Source organism: Camelus ferus, chromosome 35 (assembly GCF_009834535.1).
Source record: "Camelus ferus isolate YT-003-E chromosome 35, BCGSAC_Cfer_1.0, whole genome shotgun sequence".
Classification (NCBI taxonomy): domain Eukaryota; kingdom Metazoa; phylum Chordata; class Mammalia; order Artiodactyla; family Camelidae; genus Camelus; species Camelus ferus.
In genome coordinates this window covers 24,416,050-24,441,310 of record NC_045730.1, presented here as the reverse complement: position 1 = coordinate 24,441,310, position 25,261 = coordinate 24,416,050, and the positions used below count along the sequence as shown (strand labels likewise).

At 40.7% G+C, this 25,261-nt stretch overlaps 1 protein-coding gene across 11 annotated transcripts in view; it reads left to right on the top strand.

Annotated features, from left to right (window-relative positions):
* Positions 1-25,261, top strand: part of DCLRE1C (DNA cross-link repair 1C) — a 77,933-nt gene that overhangs the window by 1,779 nt on the left and 50,893 nt on the right. For 6 of the 11 annotated variants that reach the window (XR_004317487.1, XR_004317488.1, XM_032473882.1 and 3 more), the window contains exons 1-5: positions 8,983-9,179; positions 16,762-16,813; positions 19,036-19,120; positions 23,150-23,209; positions 25,086-25,141. Coding sequence is in view for 9 of the 11 variants with exons in the window: in XM_032473882.1 (XP_032329773.1) it covers positions 9,071-9,179; positions 16,762-16,813; positions 19,036-19,120; positions 23,150-23,209; positions 25,086-25,141 (362 nt within the window). In the remaining 2 variants the exon portion in view is untranslated. Of the gene's footprint in view, positions 1-8,981; positions 9,180-16,577; positions 16,640-16,761; positions 16,814-19,035; positions 19,121-23,149; positions 23,210-25,085; positions 25,142-25,261 lie in introns of those variants that run through there. The other 5 variants (XM_032473879.1, XM_032473881.1, XM_032473878.1 and 2 more) reach the window with 3 other exon arrangements.

The window sequence follows — 25,261 nt, the reverse complement described above, 5'->3', positions numbered from 1 at the left end:
AATTTAATCTTCAGAAATTGATGAGGCCAGACCAGAAATTCAAGCAAGACTTTATAGGGGCTTGTGCTGCAGCAGAAGGGAGCAAAGGCAAGAGTCAGGGACCCATGCTCACTCCCCAAGGCAGAGGTGAGCTGGTCCCTTAAATGGGGTCAGGGTAGGGGTGGATTGGTGGGTTGGGCAGGAGGCATAACTTACGTGGTCCACCCACCCACTTGGTGGTGCTGTGTGCAGAGATCATGCCCAGCACCCTGCTTTTGCTCTCAGAACCTCAGAACTGACAGTTGGTTTGTGGCTTTTGTGTAGCCTATTGTTCATAATTGCCCCAACAGCGTATGGATGTAGTTATTTTTAGTCCCATAGAGTTTATTTGTATTCTGTTGCTCTAGGAGACATTTGTCCAGGTGCAAGTGTAAGCCCTCAGGGAGAGGGTCCCAGGTTCTCAGAACTGCATAAATGGTAGCTATTATTATTTGCATTAGAATGTGTGCTCCATTGCCATGTGGGTTTTTCTCTGCTTTGCTGACTGTGGAATCTTTAGTGTCTAGAACAGTGTCTGACACATAGTAGATAGTCAAGGAATATTTGTTAAATGAATAAATGAATCCTCACCATCACATCTTCTGAAGTGTTGCAGCAGCTTCCTACCCAGATGCCCAGCCCCAGACTGCCTGAGTGATCTTTCTAAACTCAAATCCAGTGGTTCTCAAACTTTAGCATCTATAAGAATCCCCTGGAGGGAAGGTATGTTAAAACAAACAATTGGGTCCACCCCCAGAGTTTCTGATTCAGTGGACCTGGGCTGGGGTAGAGAATTTTCATTTCTAACCAGTTTCCAATACCATTGGTGATGCTCTTCCAGGTTCCGCATTTTGAGAAACTGCTCTAATCTCACGTGTCACTGCCTTATTTCAAACCATCTAGGCTTGCCACTACCACTCAAATTAAAGTTTAAAATCCTTGGCTTTGTGCACAAGGAAGGTCCTTGTGGTCCAGTCTCTTCTGTTTAAAAAATTTTTTTCTTTATTGAGGTGTAGTTGATGTATAATATTATATAAGTTTCAGGCATACAACATAGTGATTAACAATTTTTAAAGCTTATACTCCATTTATGGTTATTATAAAATATTGGCTATCTTCCCTGTGTTGTACAATATATCCTTGTAGCTTATTTATTTTACCCATAGTAGTTTGTACCTATCAATCCCCTACCCCTCCCCTGCTTCACTCTCCTCACTGGTAACCACTAGTTTGTTCTCTCTGTGAGTTTACTTTTTTGTTATATTCACTAATTTGTTTTATTTTTTAGTTTTCACATATGCGTGATATCATACAATATTTATCTTTGTCTGATTTATTTCACTTAGCACAATACTCTCCAAGTCCATCTATGTTGTTGCAAATGGCAAGATTTCATTCTTTTTTATGGATGAGTTGTATTCCATTGTATACATATATACCACATCTTCTTTACCCATTCACCTGTTGATGAACATTTAGGTTGGTTCCATACCTTGGCAACTGTAAATAGTGCTGCTGTGAACATTGGGGGTACATGTAGCTTTCAAATTAATTTTTTTTTCAGATATATACACAGGAGTGAAATTGCTGGGTCATGTGGTAGTTATATATTTTTTTTTTTTTGAGAAAACTCCACACTGTTTTCCACAGTGGCTGCACCAATTTACATTCCCACCAACAGTACGAGGGTTCCATTTTCTGCACATCACTGACAACATTTGTTATTTGTGTTCTTTTTGAGGATTCTGACAGCTGTGAGGTGATACCTCACTGTGGTTTTGATTTGCATTTCCCTGATGATTAGTGTTGATAAGGATCTTTTCATGTGCCTGTTGACCATCTGCATGTCCTCTTTGGAGATATGTCAGTCAGGTCTTTTGCCCATTTTTTAATCGGGTTGTTTGGGTTTTTTCATGTTGAGTTGTATGAGCTGTCTATATATGTTGGTATTAATCCCTTATCCATCATACCTTTTGCAAATATTTTCTCCTGTTCAGTAGGTTGCCTTTTTGTTTTGTTGATGGTCTCCTTTGCTGTGCAAATACTTTTAAGTGTAATAAGGTCCTATTTGTTTATTTTTGCTTTTGTTTCTTTTGCTTTAAGAGACAGACCCCTCAAAAATATTGCTACAATTTACGTCAAAGAGTGTTAACGCCTATGTTTTCATCTAAGAGTTTTATGGTTTCTGGTCTTACATTTAGGTTTTCAATCCATTTTGAGTTATTTTTGCATATTGACTTGAATGTCTGTTTCCTATCCCAGGTTAGGGAAGTTTTCAGCTATTATGTCTTCAAATATGTTCTCGGCCCCTTTCTCTCTTTATTCTCCTTCTGGGAACCCTATAATGCAAATAGTAGTGTGCTTAATGTTGTCTCAGAGGTTTCTTAAACTGTTTTCATTTCTTGTCATTTTTTTCCTTCTGTCTGTTTAGCATCAGTGATTTCCACCACTCTGTCTTCCAACTCACTGGTTTTCTGTATCATTTAGTCTATTGTTGATGCCTTCTAGTGTTTTTTATTTCAATTATGGTATTCTTCATCTCTGTTTGGTTGTTCTTTGCATTTTCGAACTCTTTTTTAAAAACGTCTAACTTCTCACTCTGCATCAATTCTAGTCCCAAGTTCTTTGATCATCTTTATTAGCACTACCCTGAACACTTTCTTAGGTAGATTGCCTATCTATACCTCATTTAGTTCTTCTTCTGGGATTTTATCTTATTCATTCATTTGGAAGATGTTCCTCTGTTGCCTCATTTTGCCTGGGTGGCTGTTTTTAGTTTTATGTATCTGGTAGATTGGTTATGTCTCTCAACCTTGGAGAAGTGGCCTTTTGTAGGAGACATCCTATGCATCCCAGCAGCTCCCTTTCCTCTCATCACCCAAGCTATATGTCCCCGGGGTGCCCGTATGAGGGCTGTGTGGGTCTTTCTGTTGTGGTAGTTTGACTATATGAGTAGTCTAGTAAGCTTGGTTGGCCCCTGGTCTGTTTGGTCTGTGCATGGAGCTGCAGGCCACTGGTTGAGGGGGGCTAGTACTGGCTCACTAGTGGGTGGCATTGGGCATTGGGGTCCAGAAGACTGCAGGGTTGTTTCTCACCCACTGGAGGGTGAAGCCAGGTCCTGGGGCTAGTGCTGCTGGCCTACTGGTGAGTAGAGCTGGGTCCTGGAGTCTGGTAATGGGGCCGAGGGGTCTGCTGTCAGATGGCTGGTGGGTGAAGCTGGTTCCTGATGCAGTTGGGTTCAGGGTCTGGGGTGTCCTGAAGCTTGTGTTGGCCTGCTGGTGGGCAGGGTGGGGCTCAGCTGGTTGCAGTGCAGGGTCTGGCCTGCTGGTGAGCAGGTGGGTCCACAGGCTGTAGGATTGTGGTTTTCTTCTGTCTGGTGTCTGTGCTCTGGTGGGTGAAGTTGATCAGAAAGCTGGAGCAGGTTCCCTGGAGGGCAGAGCCCAGGGAATCATGGGGCTGGTGCCTGCCCAGTGGTGGGTAGACCTGTATCCTGGGTCTTTTGGTGGGTAAGGCTGCATCCAAAGGGGGCTGTGGGCTCAGGAGGTATTAAGGCAGCCTGTCTGCTGATAGGTGGGGCTGTGTCTTTCTTGGCCTGAGGCATCCCAGCACTGGCACCAACAGGCTGGGTTTTGGGATAATAAGCCAGAGGGAGGATTCCACAATGGCGCTGGCCAGCACCAGTGTCCGCATGATAGACTGAGCTCCCCAAAATGGCTGCTGCCAGCGTCTACACCCTCAGCACGAGCTGCAGTTGCCTCCTACCTCTCTGGGAAACTATCCAAGGCTAGTGGGTAGATCAGCCCAGCCTCCAGTCAAATGACTGTTTCTGCCCTTGGTCCCAGAGTGTGTGACATTTTTGCATGTGCCCTTTAAGAGTGAAGTCTCTATTTCCCCAGTCCTCTGGGACTCCTGAAAGTAAGCCCTGTAGGCCCTCAAAGCCAAATGCTCTGGGGGCTCATCCCCCTAGTGCAGGAACCCCAGGCTGGGGAGCCCGATGTGGGGCTCAGATCTCTCACTCTTTGGGGAGAACCTCTGCAATTGTAATCCTCTTGTTTGTGGTCACCCACCTGGGGGTGTGGGACTTGACTGTCACGACCTGCCCCTCCTACCCTTCCTTGTGTCCTGAGTTGTAGAAGATAATTTCTTACAGGTTCCAGTCTTTTTCACAGATGGCTGTTCTGCAGATAATAGTGATTTTGGTGTGCCTGTGGGAGGAAATGAGCCCAGGGTCTCTCTACTCTGCCGTTTTGGCTGAACTCTGTGGTCTGGTGCCTCCTGAGCTGCTTTTGCCTTGACTTCCCCTGTTAGGCCCCCATTATTTCACCCTTTTGATCTCACTGCTTTGGTTAAAAGGAAATATTTGCAGTTCCCAGAGTAAATAAAAGCTCATTACAGGGACTTCATCTGTTCTTGGGCATGGAAGCTGAGCTCAAATTCACCTTCTCTGCTAAGTTTTTCTGAAGGCCCTTTTCTCCTTGCAGAAACAGCCTCTGTCCTTGGCCTCCACCCTGTACCCTGAGCGCACTTCCACTAACGCACTGTAAAAACTGCTGCCTCTATTTGTTTCCATTAGTTTCTCCTTTTGACAGACTGCAAGCTCTTGGTAGACCAGAGCTGATGCCTTCAGGTGCCTCCGGGTTCAAGCTCAGCGTCTGGCACTCAGTGAATACCCCGTGAATAGTGATAGCTAACATTTATTAAGTGCTTACCATTTTCTAGGGCCTTGGGTAGAATTCTTAGAATGCTTTTCTTTCCTAGTTGAATAACACTTGCTAATCAGTCAGAGGGGTGGGGGTAGGAAGTGAGAAGAGGAGGTAAAGGTGGTGGGGAAGGATATGTAACCAATGCAAAATAAACATACATTGTGTTTTTTTAAGGAACCACTTTCTATGATGTGAATTAACCAGGTAGTGTCTTAATCAGCTCCTCCAGAGAAGAGATATCCTTGCCAACCTTTTTTACTTCGTCCACAGTCTCCTATACATGCTCCTTTTTTTTTTAAACAAATCTATTGCACTATAATTGAAATGCAATATATAGCATATATTTAATAGCATATAATTTAGTAAGTCTTAACGTATGTATACGCCTTGGAAACCATGACCACAATCAAGTTAATGAACTTCTTTTCTTGTGTACCCAGACAACTCCTGATCTGCTTTTTGTCAATGTAGATCAGTTCACGTTTTCTATAATTTTATATAAATGAAACAATATAGTATGTATTCTTCTTTTGTCTGGTTTCTCTTGCTCAACATAATTATTTTGAGATTCATCCACATTGTTTTGTTGTATTAATAGCTCACCCCCCCCATTTTATTGTGATGTAATTGACATATAACATTGTGTAATTTTAAGGTGTACAACACAATGACTTTATACGTGTATACATTGCGTTGGGTCAACGTGATCACCACAGTTAAGTCAAGTTAGCATCCACAGCCTCACATAGTTACAGTTTTTTTTCTTGTGATGAGAATTTTTAAGGTCCACCTCCCCAACAACTCTCAAGTATACAGTACAGTGTTGTCAGCTCTAATTACCAAGATGTACATCACATCCCCGTGACTTCCTCGTCTTGTACTTGGAAATCTTTGGACCTTTTGATCGCCTTCATCCATGTCCCTCACTCCCCACCCCCACCTCTGGCAACCACCAATCTGTTCTTTGTTTCTGTGAGTTTGATTTCTTTAGATTCCTCTTATCAGTGAGATCATGTAGTAGTAGATGCCCGATAAACAACAACAGCTAATATTTATTGAGCTCTTACCATTTTCCAAGGGTATGTAGACTTTGTGGTTACCTTCACTTTAGGATGAGAAAACTGAGTTACAGAGAGGTTAACTTAACCAAGATCACATAAATGGCAGTGGTTCAGATGAAGTGTTAACCAGGGTCTCCAAAATCTCCTGACAAGACTCTTAGTCCCTGAATGATCTACTTTGGAATGTCAATTTGAATAAATCCATACACTTTGCTGTTGGTTCTAAATCAGATCTCAACTTCTTCCAAAGCTGAAATCAAAATATTTTTTAAAAATCACAAAACTGAAGATAAGCTGTCTGTAGTTACATCTTATAAATTAGAAGTTTTATAAGAATTCTGAAATCTTGAAATTGTTAACCCTTAGTAGTAGGTAGAGTACCTTATTTTTATTAGGGAAAAAAAACTCGATAAAATACTTCTTGTATATTTTGTTTTACATTGCTTTTTGTTATGAGTTGAATTGAGTCTCCCTCCCCCCCAAAATTCATAGGTTGAAGTCCTAATCCTCAGTACCTCAGAATGTGACCTTATTTGGAAGTAGGGTAGTTGCAGATGTAATTGGTTAAGAAGAGGTCAGACTAGAGGAGAGTAGGCCCTGATAAAATATGACTGGTGTTCTCATAAGAGGAAGAGACACCAGGGATGTGTGCAAACAGAGAAAAGACAGCGTGAGGACACCATAACAAGAAGGCTCTCTAAAGCCAAGGAAAGAGAAACCAAACTTGCCAACATCTTGACCTTGGACTTCCAGACTGCAGAACTCTGACAAAGTAAGTTTCTATTGTTTAAGTCATTTAATTTGTGGTACTTGTTACTGTAGCCCTAGCAAACAAATACACTTTTTTCAAACATATATTATCTCAATGTACACTCCCTAGAGTGACACTTTATTTCTTCTAAAAGTAAATTTATAATGCAAGTTATTTATATGGGCAACAATTTAGAAGTACATAAAGTTAAGAAAAAGATATCCTGTAGTGATTTCTCAACAAAGACATATCTATTGCAATAAGTAATTTTTAAGTATTTAACATAAACTTAATAGCAGTTTTCAGTCCTTCTGAGACAGAATAAAGTTAGGACTTAGCAGTCCAAAGAGTTTTGGGATTGCAGAAGGATAGAAATTTCCAGCTGGAGAATGAGGACAGACCAGCAGTTGACCCCATTTTACTTTTTTTTTCAATTGAAGTATAGTTGATTTACAACATTGTGTTAGTTTCTGGTGTACAGCATAGTGATTCAGTCATACATATATATTATTTTCAATATTCTTTTTCATTATAGGTTATTACAAGCTATTGAATATAGTTCCCTGTGCTATACGGTAGGACCTTGTTGTTTATCAGTTCTGTATATGGTAGGTTGTATCTGCTAATCCCAAACTCCTAATTTATACCCTCTGCCCCTTTGGTCACCGTAAGTTTGTTTCTATGTTGGTGAGTTCAGTGTTTCCTTTACAAGCATCCAACAGAGGCTTTTCACTTGGGACTCAGTATCCAGATAATTGGGTTTCTTCTGGAAATCCATTTCATTTGTATCTTGAGGGTGCCAAAAATCGTTTAATAAAATGATTGTATCTTCCTCTACAAAAGCAAAATATACAGCTCACCCTCCCAAGAGCACACATGTGCACATCCCTGGGCTATACTTCCCCACCTTCACTATTTTCTTTCCTGTCTTTTCCCTTTATCCTGACTCTGTATGTACCTTTATTCTTTTGTACTATATCCACTGTGGAAAGAAGAGAGGATAAACATGTGGAGAGAAAAATAAGAATATGAGCTTTATCTTGATCTGCCTGGCCAGGAGCTCCATTGTCAGAGGTAGACAGACTGGATTCTGCAGATACCAGGCTCAGTGCAAGATCTAGTTTTAGGTATAGATAGCCTACCACAGTGACAGCCCTCCTTTCTTCTATGACAAGCCATCTTATACTACGTCAATGGTATTGGTAATATAAACTGGCAGAGTACTTTATTCAGATTAGTGATGATGGTGTTTATACCCCCTCCCCATCTTCTTCCTCTCCTCCTCCTCCTTCTTAATATTTCAGGAGAATCTGTATTTGAATAGAACTGACTGCCATGGCTGCAGGAACATGCTGAACATGCTGACATTATCTGAGGGTCATGTTCTGGTTCTTGATTCCCCTGGCTACAACTCATTTTTACGGTATTTATTCCTACATCACTTTGCATCTCTGTGGAAGCACTTATTTACCATGTTTTGCAAAGGTCTTGTCTCCAAATAGATTGAAAACGACTTGGAGGCACACTTTAGTCATCTGTGTCACCATGGCAAGGCTTGTAGGGTGCTGTGCACAAAGTTGCTATGCAACACTCACAAATGTTGGCATTGTTTGCGATTAATAATACTGTGGTGTCTAAGGAGACTTGCTCAGAAGGGGTGCAGGGAATGCCATTGTGACTATTTGGTGAATGTTAATACCTTAACAAACCTTTTCATAAAGTTGCTTTGGTGGTTAAAATATTCCGAACTTTCTTTCATCATGCAACCTTTTCTTTTCTTTTATGTATTTTTCTAAATTCCTAAAAAAAAAAAGAAAGAAAGAAAGGGGTTGGAGGTAGGGGAGGCTAGCAGCTAAGCTTTCCTTGGGATCTTTACTTATCTACCCTAGGATCATGCATCTGAGTTGTGATCATCACAGTCTGTGTAATTATTCTGTTTGTAAATTACAAACAGGAGCGAGTTTTTTAATCTACTACCAGACTGATAGTTTTTCTCATACAGTCCTCACGGTTATCCCATAAGGTAGACATTGGGAAGAGAAGAGACAGGAGAGAAGCGAAAGAAGGCTTTCAGAATCTCTTGGACAAGCGGGAAGTGGAACGCACTCTGATCTCAAAGCCAAGCTCTGCATCCCTTTTCACATTCTTGAGAGGAGCCTCCTAGGAGCTCAGGATGTTCATTTTCCCTTCGCTCTGCTGTTCCTGCACAGACACAGGCAACTTTTAGGCAGAGCGCTACCCATATTGTGCCAAGGTTTCCGGGAGGAGCCTCACTCCTCGCGCTACCTGCTACATTCCCACGGCCTCCCAGCTCTGAGCGCAGTAACCGCCTCAGTCAGTTTCAAGTGGATGGCAGGAATTTACAGGAAGCTCCTTGGCACCGCCCCCAGGCCTCAGGGCTCCTCTGATTGGGCGTGGCTGACCCCCGCCGGCCAATGGTGAGGCGGCGGCAGGTTCCCGGAAGTGGCGGCGAGGTTAGCGCGGCTTGGGCTTCCGAGGGCGGCGAGGCGGCCACTCAGCTGGGTTTGATCGGAGCGATGAGCTCCTTCGAGGGGCAGATGGCCGAGTATCCAACCATCTCCATAGACCGCTTCGACAGGGAGAACCTGAGGGCCCGCGCCTACTTCCTGTCCCACTGCCACAAGGGTGAGTAGCGCGGCGCGCCGCCCCTCCCGGTCCCCGGCTGCGCGGGTTCTGTCCCCGCGAGGAGGTCGCCCAGGGGCTGGAGAGGAGGGAAGGCGGAGATCGGGGTCCCGGAGGAGGGAGTGCAGGCCGTGAGGGGGCCCGGGGAGAGACTAGCGACTGCAGCTTGTCGCAGACTGGCCCGCCTGAGGCTTATATTTATCCGCTCATCGGCACCACGGTACGGAACAGCGCCTGCGAGTGATCACCGACCCAGGCCAGTTTGATTAGGCACAACTCCTGGGTTCTCTCCGCAACTACTCGGAAGCCCTCCTCGGGCCCAATAGTCAGGGGTTGGCGAGGATTTCTTAGTTCTTCCCCCATGTCCTCGCGACTCTGTTATGAAGACAAATTTAGATGAAATTCTGCGATACCCCCCAACCATTTATTAGCAAGCCAGTGCACATCAAATGAAACATCCCGTCTGTCAGCTCCACGAATCGCAAGAGCCCCCTCCTTATAGGTGTTCTGTCCACATCCAGTTTGAAAGGTTCGGTTTTGGTCTAGAGGCAGGATGCGGTTTCCCTTAGACACGGCCAGGTCAGGCAACCGGAATACTAAGATTTCACAGCTGAACGGGGTTAGGAATGAAGCCTGGAGTTTCACCCCCGAAGATATACGGTCCAGATGCTGGATGCTCCAGGCAAGGCCGAAGCGTGTGTACAACATTTTAGCCCATCCCCAGAGCTGGACTACCACTGATTTCACAACCAATGTCTATTTTTAACATCTGGTTCGCTGACTGATATGTCACTAACTTTACCAATGAAAATAGGGTTGCTATGCTAATTAGCATAGCCTTTGCACTGACCAGAGTTGAAGCTTAATTGAAGCGTTCTAAAAGCTGCCTCTTGGAGTAAGGGCCTCCAGAGTAGCTTAAGTAGCATGCCCTCAACCCCTCTTCTAAGAAGTGACTCAGATACATGCCACACAGTGTGACTTTAAAGTGAATTACAGATATCAAAACATGCCCGTCTTCAGCAACTGTTGTCTTGAGTGTGGAATCACTCACTTTAACCTGTTGTAAATCATTGAAGTTACAGCTTTGGGGAAATGCCTCTGCTTTCTGGCTCTATGCCCCTAATTATCTCTCTTTAATAAAGGAAATCTGAATCTCCTCTCTCAATTTGCTAAAAAGCAGGTGAGCCTCTTTCAGGGTCTTCTTTTTTTCCAACCAAATAAAAGATTTTGTTTTAAACTAGATTGCATTGATTCTATACATCAGTTTGGAGAGCATTAAAATCTTTTTGCATTTAAGTCTTGTGAGGGTCTTTCTGCTTCTTCTTGAGGATAACATTTTTTGTTTTTGTCTTGTTTTTCATTGAGAATCCACTGCCGCATCAAGATGCCCCTGTTTTACCTTTTGTGTTGAGTCTTGCTGGCGTTTCTGAACTCACATGTGGCCACAACGGAAGAATGGCTTTGGGGCTTGGCCTTCGTGTTTCGGAGTAGTGGAGAAAGAGTTCATCTAAAGGAATGTATGAAATCATCATCATTAGTTAGTACTTTAAGCAAGCAATGGACTCTCTACTGTCGACCAGTTTAGAATAACTTTTCCTGTTTTCTGATCATACGTGGGTCTGTTTACCCAATGAGGGTGTAAACTCATCAAGGGCAAGAACTCAGTTTCAGAGGTTTGCCACATTGCCTATTGGTGGTTTGTAACTTTTTTTGGGAAACAGACTTCTTCAGAAGTGCTATGGACTGAATTGTATACCACGCCCCCTGCCATTCATATATTGAATCCCTAATCCCCAGTGTGACTGTGTTTGGAGAAAGGGCTTTTAGGAGGTGATTAAGGTTAAATGAGGTCATAACGGTGGAGTCTTAATTTGCTAGGATTGGTAGCCTTAGAAGAAAAGGGAGAGCAGTCTCCCTCCACCTGCACAATGAGGAGAGGCCTTGTGAGCTCACAGCAAGAAGGTGGTTGTTTTAAGGCAGGAGGGGAGGCCACACCAGAAATCAGCCTGGTCACCTTGGTCTTGGACTTTAGCTTCCAGAACTGTTAGAAATAAATTTCTGTTGAAGCCATCCAGTCTGCGATATTTTATTATTGAAGCCTGAGCAGACTAATACAGAATACCTGACAAGATCCATGAACTCTAGTTAGAAAAACTGCACAAACACATGTTCATATCACACTTTGATACAAGTTGGGGTGGGCCACGGACCCCCTTGATGCCCGTTTATGACCCTTCTGGGATCCAGTACTGCACTCAGGGCAGGCTTTGCTAAGCATCAGTGAGGCTTGGAGGATGCCCAGGGGACCCCCCAAAATGGTGGCCCAGGGTGGGGGAGGGGGATCCTGTCAGAAGACAACTTGAGATGATTTATTCTGGTCCAGGAAAAAGAAAAAGGCCCTGGAAAGGAGACTCTGGGGCAGCACAAAGTAAACTCACCTGGGTTCCCTTGACTGCCCACCGGGAAGGGACCTGGGTGCTGGGATGGGGTGTCTTGGTGAAACAGGGTGCTGCCTGCTGAGTTAGTTTGGGAGCATGGAGCAGAGTCCTGAATCAGCCTTCTTTCTGCTGTGTCTCAAACTCTCTGGAAACCCTGATTACTGAGAGTCCTGCCCCAGGATGCACTCATTGGCCCTAGAAGCCTGAACCAGGAGTGACCCAAGGAGATGTCCCCTCTGAGGGGGCAGGTGGAGTGTCGGCCACATAGGGTGGGGTGACGGCCTTATTTTCAAGGCTTAAGGATTGCCACTGGGAAGCTGAGGGCAGGTGTGTTCACGGTAATTAGGATAATTAGATTTTTTTCTTGTGGGTTATTGTTCTGTTGTTTAACATTGTCTCCCCAACAAGCCAGCTTGACTGTCTTTGCTTTTTGTCTTAATCAATTGGCAGTATTGACATAAATGAATCAAAATGCAAATGAAAGTAATTTTTGGTATATGATTTGAAGAGGAAAAGACTTTCAAAATAACCTCTTGGGTTATAGGGTTTTTTTTTTAAGTAAAATTAACTTTCAAATAGCATTTATGTATTAACCTTAAAAGTGCTGGGAAAAAGTTATATAGAGAGAATAATTTTAGTTTAATTAGCTTTAAACTTATTAAACTTAATGGTTTTTAGAAATCGTATGAAGATTGTTAATTCGTTGTTAGACAGCAACACACTTTTTTAAATTCCTTTTTTTTCCTTTTTCGTTTCTGACCCCCTTCACCCTTTTCTCCCATTCCCCTACCCCCCACTCTGGCAACCACCAGTATGTACCCTGTATCTATGAGTCTGTTTTCTGTTTTCACATTTCACGTTTAAGTGAGACCATACATTATTTGTCTTTGTTGGACTTATTTTACTTAACACAATATCCCCAAGGTCCATCCATGTTGTCACAAATGGCAAGAGTTATTCTTTTTATGGCTGAGTAATATTCTGTTGTGTGTATCCACACCACTTCTTCTTTATCCATCATCTATTGATGGACACTTAGGTTGTTCCCATTTCTTGGCTATTGTGAATAATGCTGCAGAGAACATGGGGGTGCAGATACCTTTTTGAGTTAGTGGTTTTGTTTTCTTTAGTTAAATACCCAGAGGTGGGATTACTGGACCATATGGTTGTTCTGTTTCTCATTTTTTGAGGTGCCTCCATGCTTTCCTTGAGTGGATGCACCAATTTACATTCCCACCGACAGTGCACAAGGGTTCCCATTTCTCCATGTCCTTTACAACATTTGTTATTTGTGTTCTTTTTGATGACAGCCGTTCTGACGGGTGTGAGACGATACCTCGTTGTGGTTTGGATTTGCATTTCCCTGATGATTACTGGTGTGGAGCATCTTTTCATGTACCTGTTGGCCATCTGTATGTCTTGGGAAGAATGTCTATTCAGATCTTCCCATTTAAAAAGATCAGATTGTTTGCTTTTTTTGCATTGTATGAGTTCTTTATATATTTTAGATATTGGTCCCATATTGGAAATATGATTTGCAAATATTTTCTCTTATTCAGTAGGTGTTTCCATCTTGTTGGAACTTTCCTTTGCTGTGCAGAGCTTTTTAGTTTGATGTAGTCCCACTTGTTGCTTTTTGCTTGTGTTGCTTTTGCTTTTGGTGTCAGATACAAAAAACATTGCCAAGACCTATGTCAAGGAGATGACTGCCTGTGGTTTCTTCTAGAAATTTTATGGTTTCAGGTCTTATATTCAAGTCTTTAATCTGTTTTGAGTTAATTTTTGTGTGCGGTGTGAGATAGTTGTCAGGCTTCATTCTTTTGCATGTGGCTGTCCAGTTTTTCTAGCACCATTTATTGAAGAGATTGTCCTTTCTACTTTGTATATTCTTGGTTTCTTTATCATAAATTAATTGACCCTGTATGTATGAGTTGTTTTTCTGGGCTTGCTATTCTGTTCTGTTGATCTGTCTGCTTGTTTTTATGTCAGTACTGTACTGTTTTAATTACTGTGGCTCTGCATTTTGTAATCAAGGAACATGACATCTCCATTCTTGCTCTTTTTCAATATTGCTTTGGCTCTTTGGGGTCTTTGTGACTCTGTACAAATTTTAGAAGTATTTGTTCTATTTCTTTGAAAAATACTATTGGAATTTTGATATGGTTTGCACTGAATCTGTTGACTGCTTGGGTAGTATGGACATGTTAACAATATTGATTCTTTCAATCCATGAACATGGACTAGCTTTCCATTTATTTGTGTCATCTTCAGTTTCTTTTATTAATGTCTTCTAGTTTTCAATATACAAGTCTTTCACTTCCTTGGTTGAATTTATTCCTAGGTATTTTATTCTTTTTGATGCAGTTGTGAATGGTATTGTTTTCTTAATTTCTCTTTATGATAGTTTGTTATTAATGTGTAGAAATGGAACAGACTTTTGTTGATGTCTATCCTGCAACTTTACTGAATTCCTTTAGTCCAACAGTTTTTTTCATGGAGTCTTTAGGGTTTTCTATGTGAAGTATCACATTGTCTATAAATAGCAACAGCCAGTTTTATTTCTTCCTTTCTACTTTAGACACCTTTTATTTCTTTTTCTCTGCTTGGAGTTCTAATACTATGTTGAACAAAAGGGCAAAAGTGAGCATTCTTGACCTGTTCCTGATCTTAGAGAACAAGCTTTCAGCTTTTCATTATTGATTGTGATGTTTGCTGAGGGCCTATCACATATGGCCTTTATTATGCTGAGGTATGCTCCCTCCATACCTGGTTTGTTGAGAGTTTTTTTTTTTTTTTATCATAAATGGGTGTGGAGTTTTACCCAATGCTTTGAGATTATTCTATGATTTTTATTGTTCATTTTGTTAATGTGCTATAATTACATTGACTGATTTGTGTATGTTGAACCATCTTTGCATCCCTGGAATAAATCCCACTTGATCATGGTGTATGATCCTTTTAATGTATTGTTGACTTGTGTTTGCTAATATTTTCTTGAGGATTTTTACATCTGTGTTCATCAGGGATACTGGCATTTGTGTGTGTGTGTGTGTGTGTGTGTGTGTGTGTCTGTGTGTGTGTGTATGGTGTCTTTGGTTTTGATATCAGCGTAATGCTAGCCTCATAAAATGAGTTCTTTGAATGTTTGGTAGAATTCACCAGCACAGCCATCTGGTCCAGGACTTTTGTTTGTTGGATTTTCAAAATTACTGATATATTCTATATCCTTACTAGTAATCAGACCATTCAGATTTTCTGTTTCATCATGATTTAGTCTTGGTAGGTTGTATGTTCCCAAGAATTTATCCATTTCTTTTAAGTTGTCCAGTTTGTTGGTGTATAATTGTTCATAGTAGTCTCTTTTCTGTGGTAATTGTTATAATAGCTCTCCTTTCATTTCTGATTTTATTTGAGTCCTATCCCTCGCTCCCTCCCTCCCCCCCCCCCCCCGCTTTTGATGGGTCCACCAAAGACCTGTCAATTTTGTTTACCTTTTCAAAGAACCAGCTGTTAGTTTCATTGATCTTCTCAGTTGTCTTTTTATTTCTGTTCTAATCTTTATTTCCTTCCTTCTACTAATTTTGGGCTTTGTTTGGTCTTCTCTTTTCTAGTTTCTTGAGGTGTAAAGTTAAGTTGATTATTTGAGATTTTTCTTATTTCTTGAGCCAGGCAGTTATCACTTGAACTTCCCCCTTAGAACTGCTTTTGCTGCATTCCACAAACTTTGATGTGTTTTATTTCCATTTCCATTTGTCTCAAGATGTTTTTAAATTTCTCTTCTGATTTATTCTTTGGCCCATTGGTTGTTCAATAGCGTGTTGTCTAATCTCCACATATTTATGAATTTTCCAGTTTTCTTCATGTAGTTAATTTCTAGTTTCATACTGTTGTAGTTGGAAAAGATGCTTGATATGGTGTCAGTGTTCTTAAATGTATTGAGACTTGTTTTGTGGCCTAATGTATGGTCTTTCCTGGAAAATGTTCCATGTGCATTTGAAGAGAATGTATATTCTGTTGTTTTTGCATGGAAAGTTCTGTATATATTTATGATGTTCATCTGATCTAATGTGTCATTTAGGTGCAATGTTTCCTTACCGATTTTCTGTCTGGATGATCTATCCATTGATGTAAGTGGGGTATTAAAGTCCCCTGCTCTTAATATATTGTTTTGTATTTCTTCTTTTATATCTGTTAACATTTGCTTTATATATTTAGATGTTCCTATGTTGGGTACGTACATATTCACAAATGTTGTATCCTCTTGTTGGATGGACCCCTTCATCATTATGTAATACATTATGTAATATGATAATGTCCCTTATTACAGTCTTTGTTTTAAAGCCTATTTTGTCTAAGTATAGCTACTCCAGCTTTCTTTTTGTTTTCTTTGGAATTAGGATAGTTAGAACCGGCTTGATTTAATTAAACAATTTCGAAATGTTTGCCTCTTGTTATCCGGGCTCTTGCATGCTGAAGATTCAAAATGTATTATAATGCACTATATATTTAAGGTGCCATTTGGGTTAAATGTTACCTTTCTTTAAAAGTCTCCTTGCTGTGTTTCTTAATTTGGAAAACTGTGGAGCAAGGCTCTGTGGGTAGCAATAACCCACCTTTCCACCCAGTAGTCACAGGCTGAGAAGATAATGAAACTCTTCTTAATCCAGCCTAAGCCCGAATGGTTTTCTCAAGGATTCCATGGAAGCAAACATGAATTTCCAGGTGGACTAACTTAAGTGACTGAAATTGAATGGGCCACAGAGAGCATGGCCCAAAGGGTGGGTGGTTTAAAGTGAAAGAAGAGAGTAAGGAAATTGATGGAAGCAATTCCTAATGAGACCCTCATGCCTTCTTCTGTGGCTACTCCAAGTGGTTCAGACATAGCCAGGGAGTCATTCTCCTTTTAAATGGCTTCTGATGGCTCAGAGATGGTCAGTTTTAGTGGTTCTTGTCCTGATTTCAGGTGGATGCTTCACCTACAGAAGCAAGAGGCAGTATCCCATATGAATCAACTCTCCTATAAAAGTGAGCCTCTCATTTATTTTTTTTAAAAGAAACCCTAAAAAGAACAGACAACTCAGTTTCCTTGGGCCAAGGAGTCCTCTGAAAAATAATGTGTTTATGATTTCTCATTCTTTTGTTTTCAGATCACATGAAAGGATTACGAGCCCCTACCTTGAAAAGAAGATTGGAGTGCAGGTGATTTATTTTGTTACTTACTTGTGTGTTTTTTTAGGTACAAATTTTAATTGAGTTATAATATCTCCACAGAAAAGTACTTATTACATCATAAGGGGACAGTCTGATGACCTTTTACAAGTGAGCATATCTATGTAGCTTTTGCCCATATCAAGAAATAGAACAGCACCAATATTCCAGAACAGAATCCTGACCCTTCTCCAGTCAGTCTTCCCCGCCCAAGGGTAACCTCTCTTTGACTTTTGTCATCATTGTTCAGCTTTGGCTGTTTTTGAACTTACTTAAATAGAATCACATGGAACAGACTCTTCTACTTGTATTCTTTTACTTAACATTATATTTGAATAGTTCATCTGTGTTTTGGGGTACAGCAGTAGTCTGTTCGTTTTCTTTTCTATAAGTGTGTGTATGTATGTGTCTAAATGGTTGCTGCATTATAAAGAATCACATAATATTGTTGGATCTGTTCTTAAAGCTGAACCATTGCCTTCTTTTCCTGCAGCCATTACCGAAATCTAATTCCAAATCCTCAAAATACATACAATTGACCCTTAAACAACATGGAGGTTAGGGGAACCACCCTTGTGCGCAGTCAAAAATGCACTTATATCTTTACAGTTGGCCCTCCCTGCTCCCAGTTCTGCATCTCTGGATTCAACCAACCTCAGACTACCAAGTGCTGTAGTACGTATTTAGTGAAAAAAAAAATCCATGTATAAGTGAATCCTTGCAGTTGAAACTTGTGTTGTTCAAGGGTCATCTGTATTTGGAGAGGACTCTATTGATTTTTTGACTCTTTGACCTTTGATTTAGCAGGCTTCTCTGCCAAGTGATGTAAGTAGTCTGTGTTTGTGATAATATTTATTTATTTAAAAAAAATATATATACTGGGCACTACGTGCTTATTAGCTCAGCATTCTCTTTGAGTGCCTATGATGAATCAGGCACTGTACTTGGATGTTGACGATACACTAGTGAGCAAAACAGGTAAAAATCCCTCTTGGAGCTGACATCCTCATTAGAGCCTCTGGATACTCTTTTGAATAGATACTATTATTATTTCTATTTTATGGATGAGGAAACTGAGGAACGAGAGATGTTATATTAGTTGTCCAAGGTCATGCAGCCAGGATTCCCACCAGGTCTGTCTGATTTTAGAGACTACATATTAGTTATCTATTGCTGCGTAACAAATGACCCCAAAATTTAGTGATTGAAAGCAACACTAATCATGTATTCTCTCTCTGTCTCTGTAGATCATGAATTCTGACAGGGTTCAGTGGGGATGGCTGGTTTCTGCCTGACTGGGTGTCATGTAGGGACTGACCTTATCTGACGGATCGTTCATTCTGTGTCTGACACCTGGGTTGGGGAGACTCAAACAGCTAGGGCTCCATCTCTCTCTCAAAAAATGTCCCTCCAGCATGGTGGTTTCAGGATAACCAGACTTCTTAAATGTAAACAAACAAACAAAAAAGTGTATGTCCCAAGAGAGAGTTAGCAGAATCCATATTGTCCAGAGATCTGTCCTCAAAAGTCCTGCAGTTTTGCTTCCATCACATTCTTTTGGATGAGGCAGCTACAAAGGTCTGTCAGCCTCAAGGGGAGGTTAACATAGACCCCTCCTGTCTGTGGAGAAATTTCTGTGTCCATTTTGTAAGAAGACCATGTGTGGTTGGGGTGTATGTTAGTGTGCGCATCTTTGGAAAGTATATTCTGCCACAGACTGTACCCCTAACTTCTAACTTACAGTGCTGAATTTTAAAAGTTTACCGTGAAATTGACTTCTGCCCACTAGAAAAATACACAGCATTGATTTACATGAAGTAAAACACAGAAGTCTTCTGTAGCCCAGGCCACCTTCCCATTCTGCACAGGTCCTTTAACATTTGATAATGTCTTTCCACACATACCTGGTTGTGTACAAACACGTATCTTTAAGATGAGAATGGGGAGGACCAGCCTTTGAGGAGGTCAGAGGACTCTATTTTCTCTCCTCTGCTTCTTCCTTGCCCCTTCACACTCTCATTAGGACAGAGGTGGTCACTGGTGTGTTGGTCTGTTGGGAACCATTCTAACACTTTTTGTGCCAGCTTAGTTTCTGAATTACTTGAGATAACTGATACTTCTTGAAATACATTTCCTGGTTACCAAGATGGTGCATCTTGGATTGTACTAGAACAGTGCTCTTTTTTTTGTTTTGTTTTGTCTTTTCTTTTCAGTTTGAAGGTTTACTTATACTGCTCACCCGTGACTAAAGAGCTGTTGTTAACTAACCCGAAGTACAGATTTTGGGAGAAACGAATCGTAAGTTTTATTTTTTGAGTGACACTTTTTTTTTTCAAGTGACAAATATTTTTCGAAGGAGATGGAACAAAGTATTGGTGTTATTCAAAGCCTGCTTCCTCATACACTATATTTATCCACAGTAATTACAGTGTTGATATCTAGTCTTTGTAATTCATTAGTTTGGAAGAGGTTGACATTTTACTGTCCTTGGTTTGTCTTTCCTGTCCTCAACATATGGATGTAGATAGACTCTTAGTTCTGTCTAATCTCACAGACTGTCTTGCTGAGTCGCATTTTAATACTTTGGAGTGTACAACACTTGTTAACATAATTGATAAATCCTCTTATTTAGATCATGGGATAGATTAGGAAAAACAAACATAACTTGTGGGTTATAATAAGAAAGGAATAGCAACCAGAATAAAAGCAGAATGGATAGTTTTGAATCTGGCAGAATAAAATGGATCTATCCAAAGGAAGGTAGATAATTAAAGTGAGAAAACGAAAGTGTGGTATGTCGAAATGAGAAGAAGACGGCAGAAAAAGTTCTGTTATAAAAGTAGTTACTACAAATATGAAAGGACTTAATTCAACTCTTGATCAAAAGACAAATTCTTGGTTTAGGTTAAAAAAAAAAAAAGATCCACCAGTCTTGATCTACAAGAGACATAGATAACACTCAAGGAAAAACGCAGTCAAAATGGAAAAAAAAAATGGAAAAGATACACTGAACAATTAGAAGCTAAAAATGTCAAGTGGAAACTTTAAATCATATAAAGAATTGATGGCAATGGATGGACCTGGAGATTGTCATACTAAGTGAAGTAAGCCAGAAAGAGAAAGAAAAATATATGACATATGATAACATATGTAGAACATAAAGAAAAAAAAAACCACAAACGAACTTATTTACAAAATAGAGACAGACTCACAGACAGAAAACAAACTTATGGTTACCAGGGAGGAAAGGCGATGCGGAGGGATAAACTGGGAGTTTGGGATTTGTAAATACTAACTACTGTATGTAAAATAGACAAACAACAAGGTCCTACTGTATAGCACAGGGAACTGTATTCTATACTTTGTAATGGCCTATAATGAAAAATAATATGAAAAGGAATATATGTATGTATAAATGAATTACTGTGCTGTACACCAGAAACTAGTACAACATTGTAAATCTACTATACTTTAATTTTAAAAAATTGAAGGCAAAAAATCATAGAGGGTATTATTTACTGTTAAAAGGAACAGACCAAGAAGATATGAATATATATACAATTGACAAAATAACCTCAAACCAGATGCAGTAGTAACTGATCACCCGGGGCTGGATCAGAGAAAGAGAACAACAATTAGTGGATAGAATTTGGGTCCATTACATGGATTAAACCATCAGTAATTGCGAAAGCTGGCAGAGAAGTATGAACAAGTGTCACCAAGAGTCTGTTTGATGTCCAACTGCTGGCAGTGTTCACCTCCCACGTCCAGCTTCCCCTTCTGCCCCACATCCAGGCAAACTGATAGAAAAGCTTACTCCTTCTGTGGCGCCTATGTGGAGTCCAAACATGTAAGCCCAGGTCTACACCGTGACCACAGTGAAAACCAGGACTACACACTTCTACTTTCACAGTCCCCACAAGCCACTTCCTCCTAGCCTGGGTACTGCCCTCCTGTCCCCAGAAAATCCCACGATGTGAGTCACGCAGTGTTTCACACCCTCTTGGTGCGTGTGTGATGTCTTCAGTCTCAGCCTCTGACCTATCATTGGGGTGGGGTCCGTCCCAACTCTGCAGGGGGACACAACAGCAAGGCCGTAACCTTGGCCTTGAAATTAGGCCTGAAGTTGCTGTGAGTCAGTCTGGCCAGCAGTCGGGAAGGAAAATTGAGAAAGGAGAGAAGACTGAAGACACCCTGGAATCCACTAGGACAAGCAGGTACCCACGTCTGCCTCTTGCTTTCTCAATCTTGGCCAACTGCCGCCTACTTTGCCACTGAGTCCACACTCCTGGTTCACACACATCTGAGGGAGGACGTCCAGCAGAAGTGTCAGCGCATTGAGACAACAGATCAACAGCGTACACGAGCTGTTACGGTTTTTGGTGCCCTGCAGGGTGTTGAAAAATGGCTGCTGGTTCGCTTCTGCCTTCCAAATCTGACACGGGTTTCTTGTGGCTACTGCTAAGCTGGAGGTGTACATGGAAGGGGCTTGTAGGAGAGCTCCAGCTCAGTTGGGTTGATGTAGTGCAAGACCCCCCTCAGAATCTCAGGAGAAGGGGGCAACTCAGCAGTGGTAGCTGGAGAGCTTACTGGACCACTCTCTCAACTGAAAGATGTTGGAGGCTGGAAGTAAGTGAATATACAGAAAGTTTAAATGACATATTAATGCATGTGAACTAATCAAAACACAGAGCTTTAAACCTAACAGAGAAAGGGCGATCTTTAGGTATAGATGGACATTTACCAAAATTAAGCATGTACTCTGTCACTAAAGATGTTTCAAGAAATCCTAGTGACCTGTTCTTTGATCATAATGCAGTGATGTTGGAAATCAGGAGTAAAAGGAGAGCTTAAATCACTGCATACATATGGGAACTAGATGTATACCACAAACAACTCTTAGATTGAAGAGGAAATTGTCAAGAAAGACACAGTACCTAGGACTGATGGACAATGAAAATAGGGCATGTCAGAGGTGTGGAGCACAGCTAAATTGGTACTTGAAGGGACACTGATAGCATTAAGTGCATTTCTTAGAAAACAAAGATTAGAATTAAATGAAATAAGTCTGATTCAATAAGAAGGAAAAGAAGCAACAAAGCAAATCTATGGATATGTGAAAGAAGGAAATGATAAAGAGAAAAGGACAGGTTAGTGATGCATAGACTAACAACTACCACAGGAAATAAAGGGGAAAATTAACGAAACTGAAAGCTGGTCACTAGAGAAATAGAGATAAATTTCTGCCAAGATTGATGAAAAACAGAAAACAAATATATATATATATATACACACACATACACAGAATGATAAAAAGGAAAATGTTAATAATAGCATTGCATTGTTTTGAAAATTAGTATGATAATATATTTGATCATTTAGACACAGTGGATGAATATCTGGAAAAGTAGGGGAAACCAAACTGAGGCAAGAAAAATAGAAAACTTCAGTAAAGCAGTAGCCTTCAAAAACATTAAGACAAGTTTTCAAAGATCTCTTCTTCAAAAAAGCCCAGGCCCAGATGGTTTTGTAGGTACATTTTGGCGAATGTTCAAAGAACAAATAATCCCTTTATAGGAGAGAATTAAAAGGTAAGCCTCTCAACCTCACTGGCAAAATGAATGAAGATAATATGTGGGGGGAAAGGCCACTTCATACATGAACACGTGAACATCCTGTGAAGGTAATAGCAACCTGAATCTAACAGTGTTAAAAAATAGTGCATCATGAGTACAATGCGTTTATCCCAGAAATGCAAGGATATTTTCACATCTGAACCTCAGTCATGGTAAATTTTATGAGGTCAGTTGACTAAAGAAATGAAGAATTATGATCATTTATCAACCACTTACTGAATGCATCTCTGTGCTGGTTGCTGTTCTAGTAAAATGTACAGGTACCCTCGGTGAATTAGGCCAACAGTCATAGACTGATGGAAGATTGTGTTCTGCAGCACAAAATCTAAATGTGATTATGTTTTTTTACAAAGACTCAAGTTCAAAGGGAGAGGCGAATGGGAGCAGGAGGGATGGGAAGGGGAAGGGAGGAAAATTGAGCAGAATTGCTGTATCTAAGGATGTGTAAGTTTATAAGACATCCAGTACATACTGCCACATCAGCCTCAGGAAATGTATTATTTTAGCTTTATCATGTTTTCAGGCTATTAAACTGGTAGTATAGTGAAATCAGAAATTGTCCCACAGGAAGTCTGTAACTTCTTCTCTTTGCCCCCTTTTTACATTGAGATGGCAAAGGCATATAAAGCTGAAAAAACCTGTGGAAATGTATAATATGATGTATACATGATCTCTTATTCTGTTTTAATAGATATCGATTGAAATTGAAACTCCTACCCAGATATCTTTAGTCGATGAAGCATCAGGCGAGGTAACTAATTTTAAATCTGTGTTTTTAAAAATTATTAGTGTTAAATGATTGTTTATCTTTCTCCTTGATTTTGAGTGCTCATTTAACCATAAATAAAATTTATAGTAACTGAGTTTGTAGGGGAAAAAAAATCCACTTGTGATGTATTTATTTTCTACGTCTAAAGATTGGACGTGGTTTCTGTCAGAATTCCTCCTTTTTAATGTTAATGATGGGAACTCTGTAGTAATGATGTTATCATGTGATGTCACTGTCCCATTTATTAAGTTTATTAAATGTTCAGGATATAAAATGATGTGGTGCTTAATATTTTTGCAGCAAATTTATGTACATTGTGATTTTTTTTCTGAATTATTTTCAAGAAAAAGATATTGTCCAAGCAAATCCAATTTATTTTTTGGTCCTTAATTTAGAAGCAGTTACTTTTGTGTGTGGCATTTATTTTTTAATAGTAAGTAGGATTGTGGATCTACCTCCTCTATTTATTTATTTACTTTTATCTCAGGTGATAGATAGGGCTAGGAGGTGTTTTCCTATTTTATGGCAAATCTAGTTAATATTCATTCTGTAGCTTGACTATCACCTGCTTTGTTGACACGTTTAACTTCTGAAGGGTGACCTTGGTGGGGTGGCCGTGATGGGAGAGGGGCCGACTTTTCACATTTCCTCCCTGGAGATCAGACATTGAATACTCCTCCTCAAGTTACCATCCTGAGGGAGGGGAAGAGGAACGGCCTGAGCCTTCCTAATGCCATTCTGGGCTCGGTTAGTCCACACTGTTGGGGAGAGATGCTCTCAGCACCTGGCTGCCTGTGGCACGTGTCAGTGGAAGGCTCTCTCAGAATCGGGCACCAGGCAGCAGGTGCCCCTCGGTGAGCAGAGTCCTCCTGCCTGACTGGTTCTTTCTGTTTCTCCTTGTGCACTGAGGCTTTTGGGCATCCTGTCTCCAGCTTTAAGCAATGGGAGAGCCCATTTTAAAGGAGCCCTCTGGAATAAATGATGCCAGACGTACAGAAGGAGGTAACATCATTGAGCAGAGAGCTGGTGTGTCCAGAGCTCTGCCCCAGGTACTGAGCCCTGAGAGGCTCTGCCTGATGGGACAGTACAATGTGCTGTATGGTGACTTGAGACCAGGTTACATGAATTTTTTTTTTAATGGTAGCATTATAGCTTTATTGAGACAAATTCACATACCATACAGTTCACCCATTTAAAGTACACAATTCAATGGCTCGTAGCATGTTCACAGAGTTGTATGTCCATCACCACAGTAAGTTTTAGGATATTTTCATCACCTGAAAAGAAACCTCATACCCATTAGCAGCCACTCTCTGTTTCTCCCTCCCCCCAACTCCTGGCAACCACAAGTCTACTTTAATTTTCTATGGATTTGCCTGTTCTGGACATTTCCTATAAATGGACTTGTATAATAGATGACGTTTTGTGGCTGACTTCTTTCACTCTGAATAATGCCTTCAAGGTTTATGCATGTTTTTTATGGCCCAAATATTCCTTTGTTTGGATAGACCACATTTTGCTTATTCATTCATCAGTGGATAGACCTCTGGGCTGTTTCCACTCTCTGGCTAGTATGAATAGCGCTGCTGTGAACATTCACGGACGGGTTTTTACATGGACATGTGTTTTCATTTCTCTCGCGTGTGTACCTGAGAGTGGAAATTGTTGTCATATTGTACCTCTACATTTAAGCATTTGTTTTGTGTGTGAGGATTGTTTCTAGGATTTGGAGAGTGGGGAAATGAGAAAAGCCATACTGCATCGTTGAGAAGTGCTTGCACATGCTCTATTAAGGAGGGCTTTCTTTAGCTGGGTCCTAACGATAACATCTATTTTTCCTTCTTTATTTTCTTTTTAGAAGGAAGAGATTGTCGTGACTCTCTTACCAGCTGGTCATTGCCCAGGATCAGTCATGTAAGGAGGCTGTCTATTTTGCCCGTTTATTTTGTGTAGCTGTGTGTGATATTTGGAGAAATAAACTTTTAGGGTCTAAAAATAACATGCACGGGGAGACTTGATTCTTTTTATGGCAAC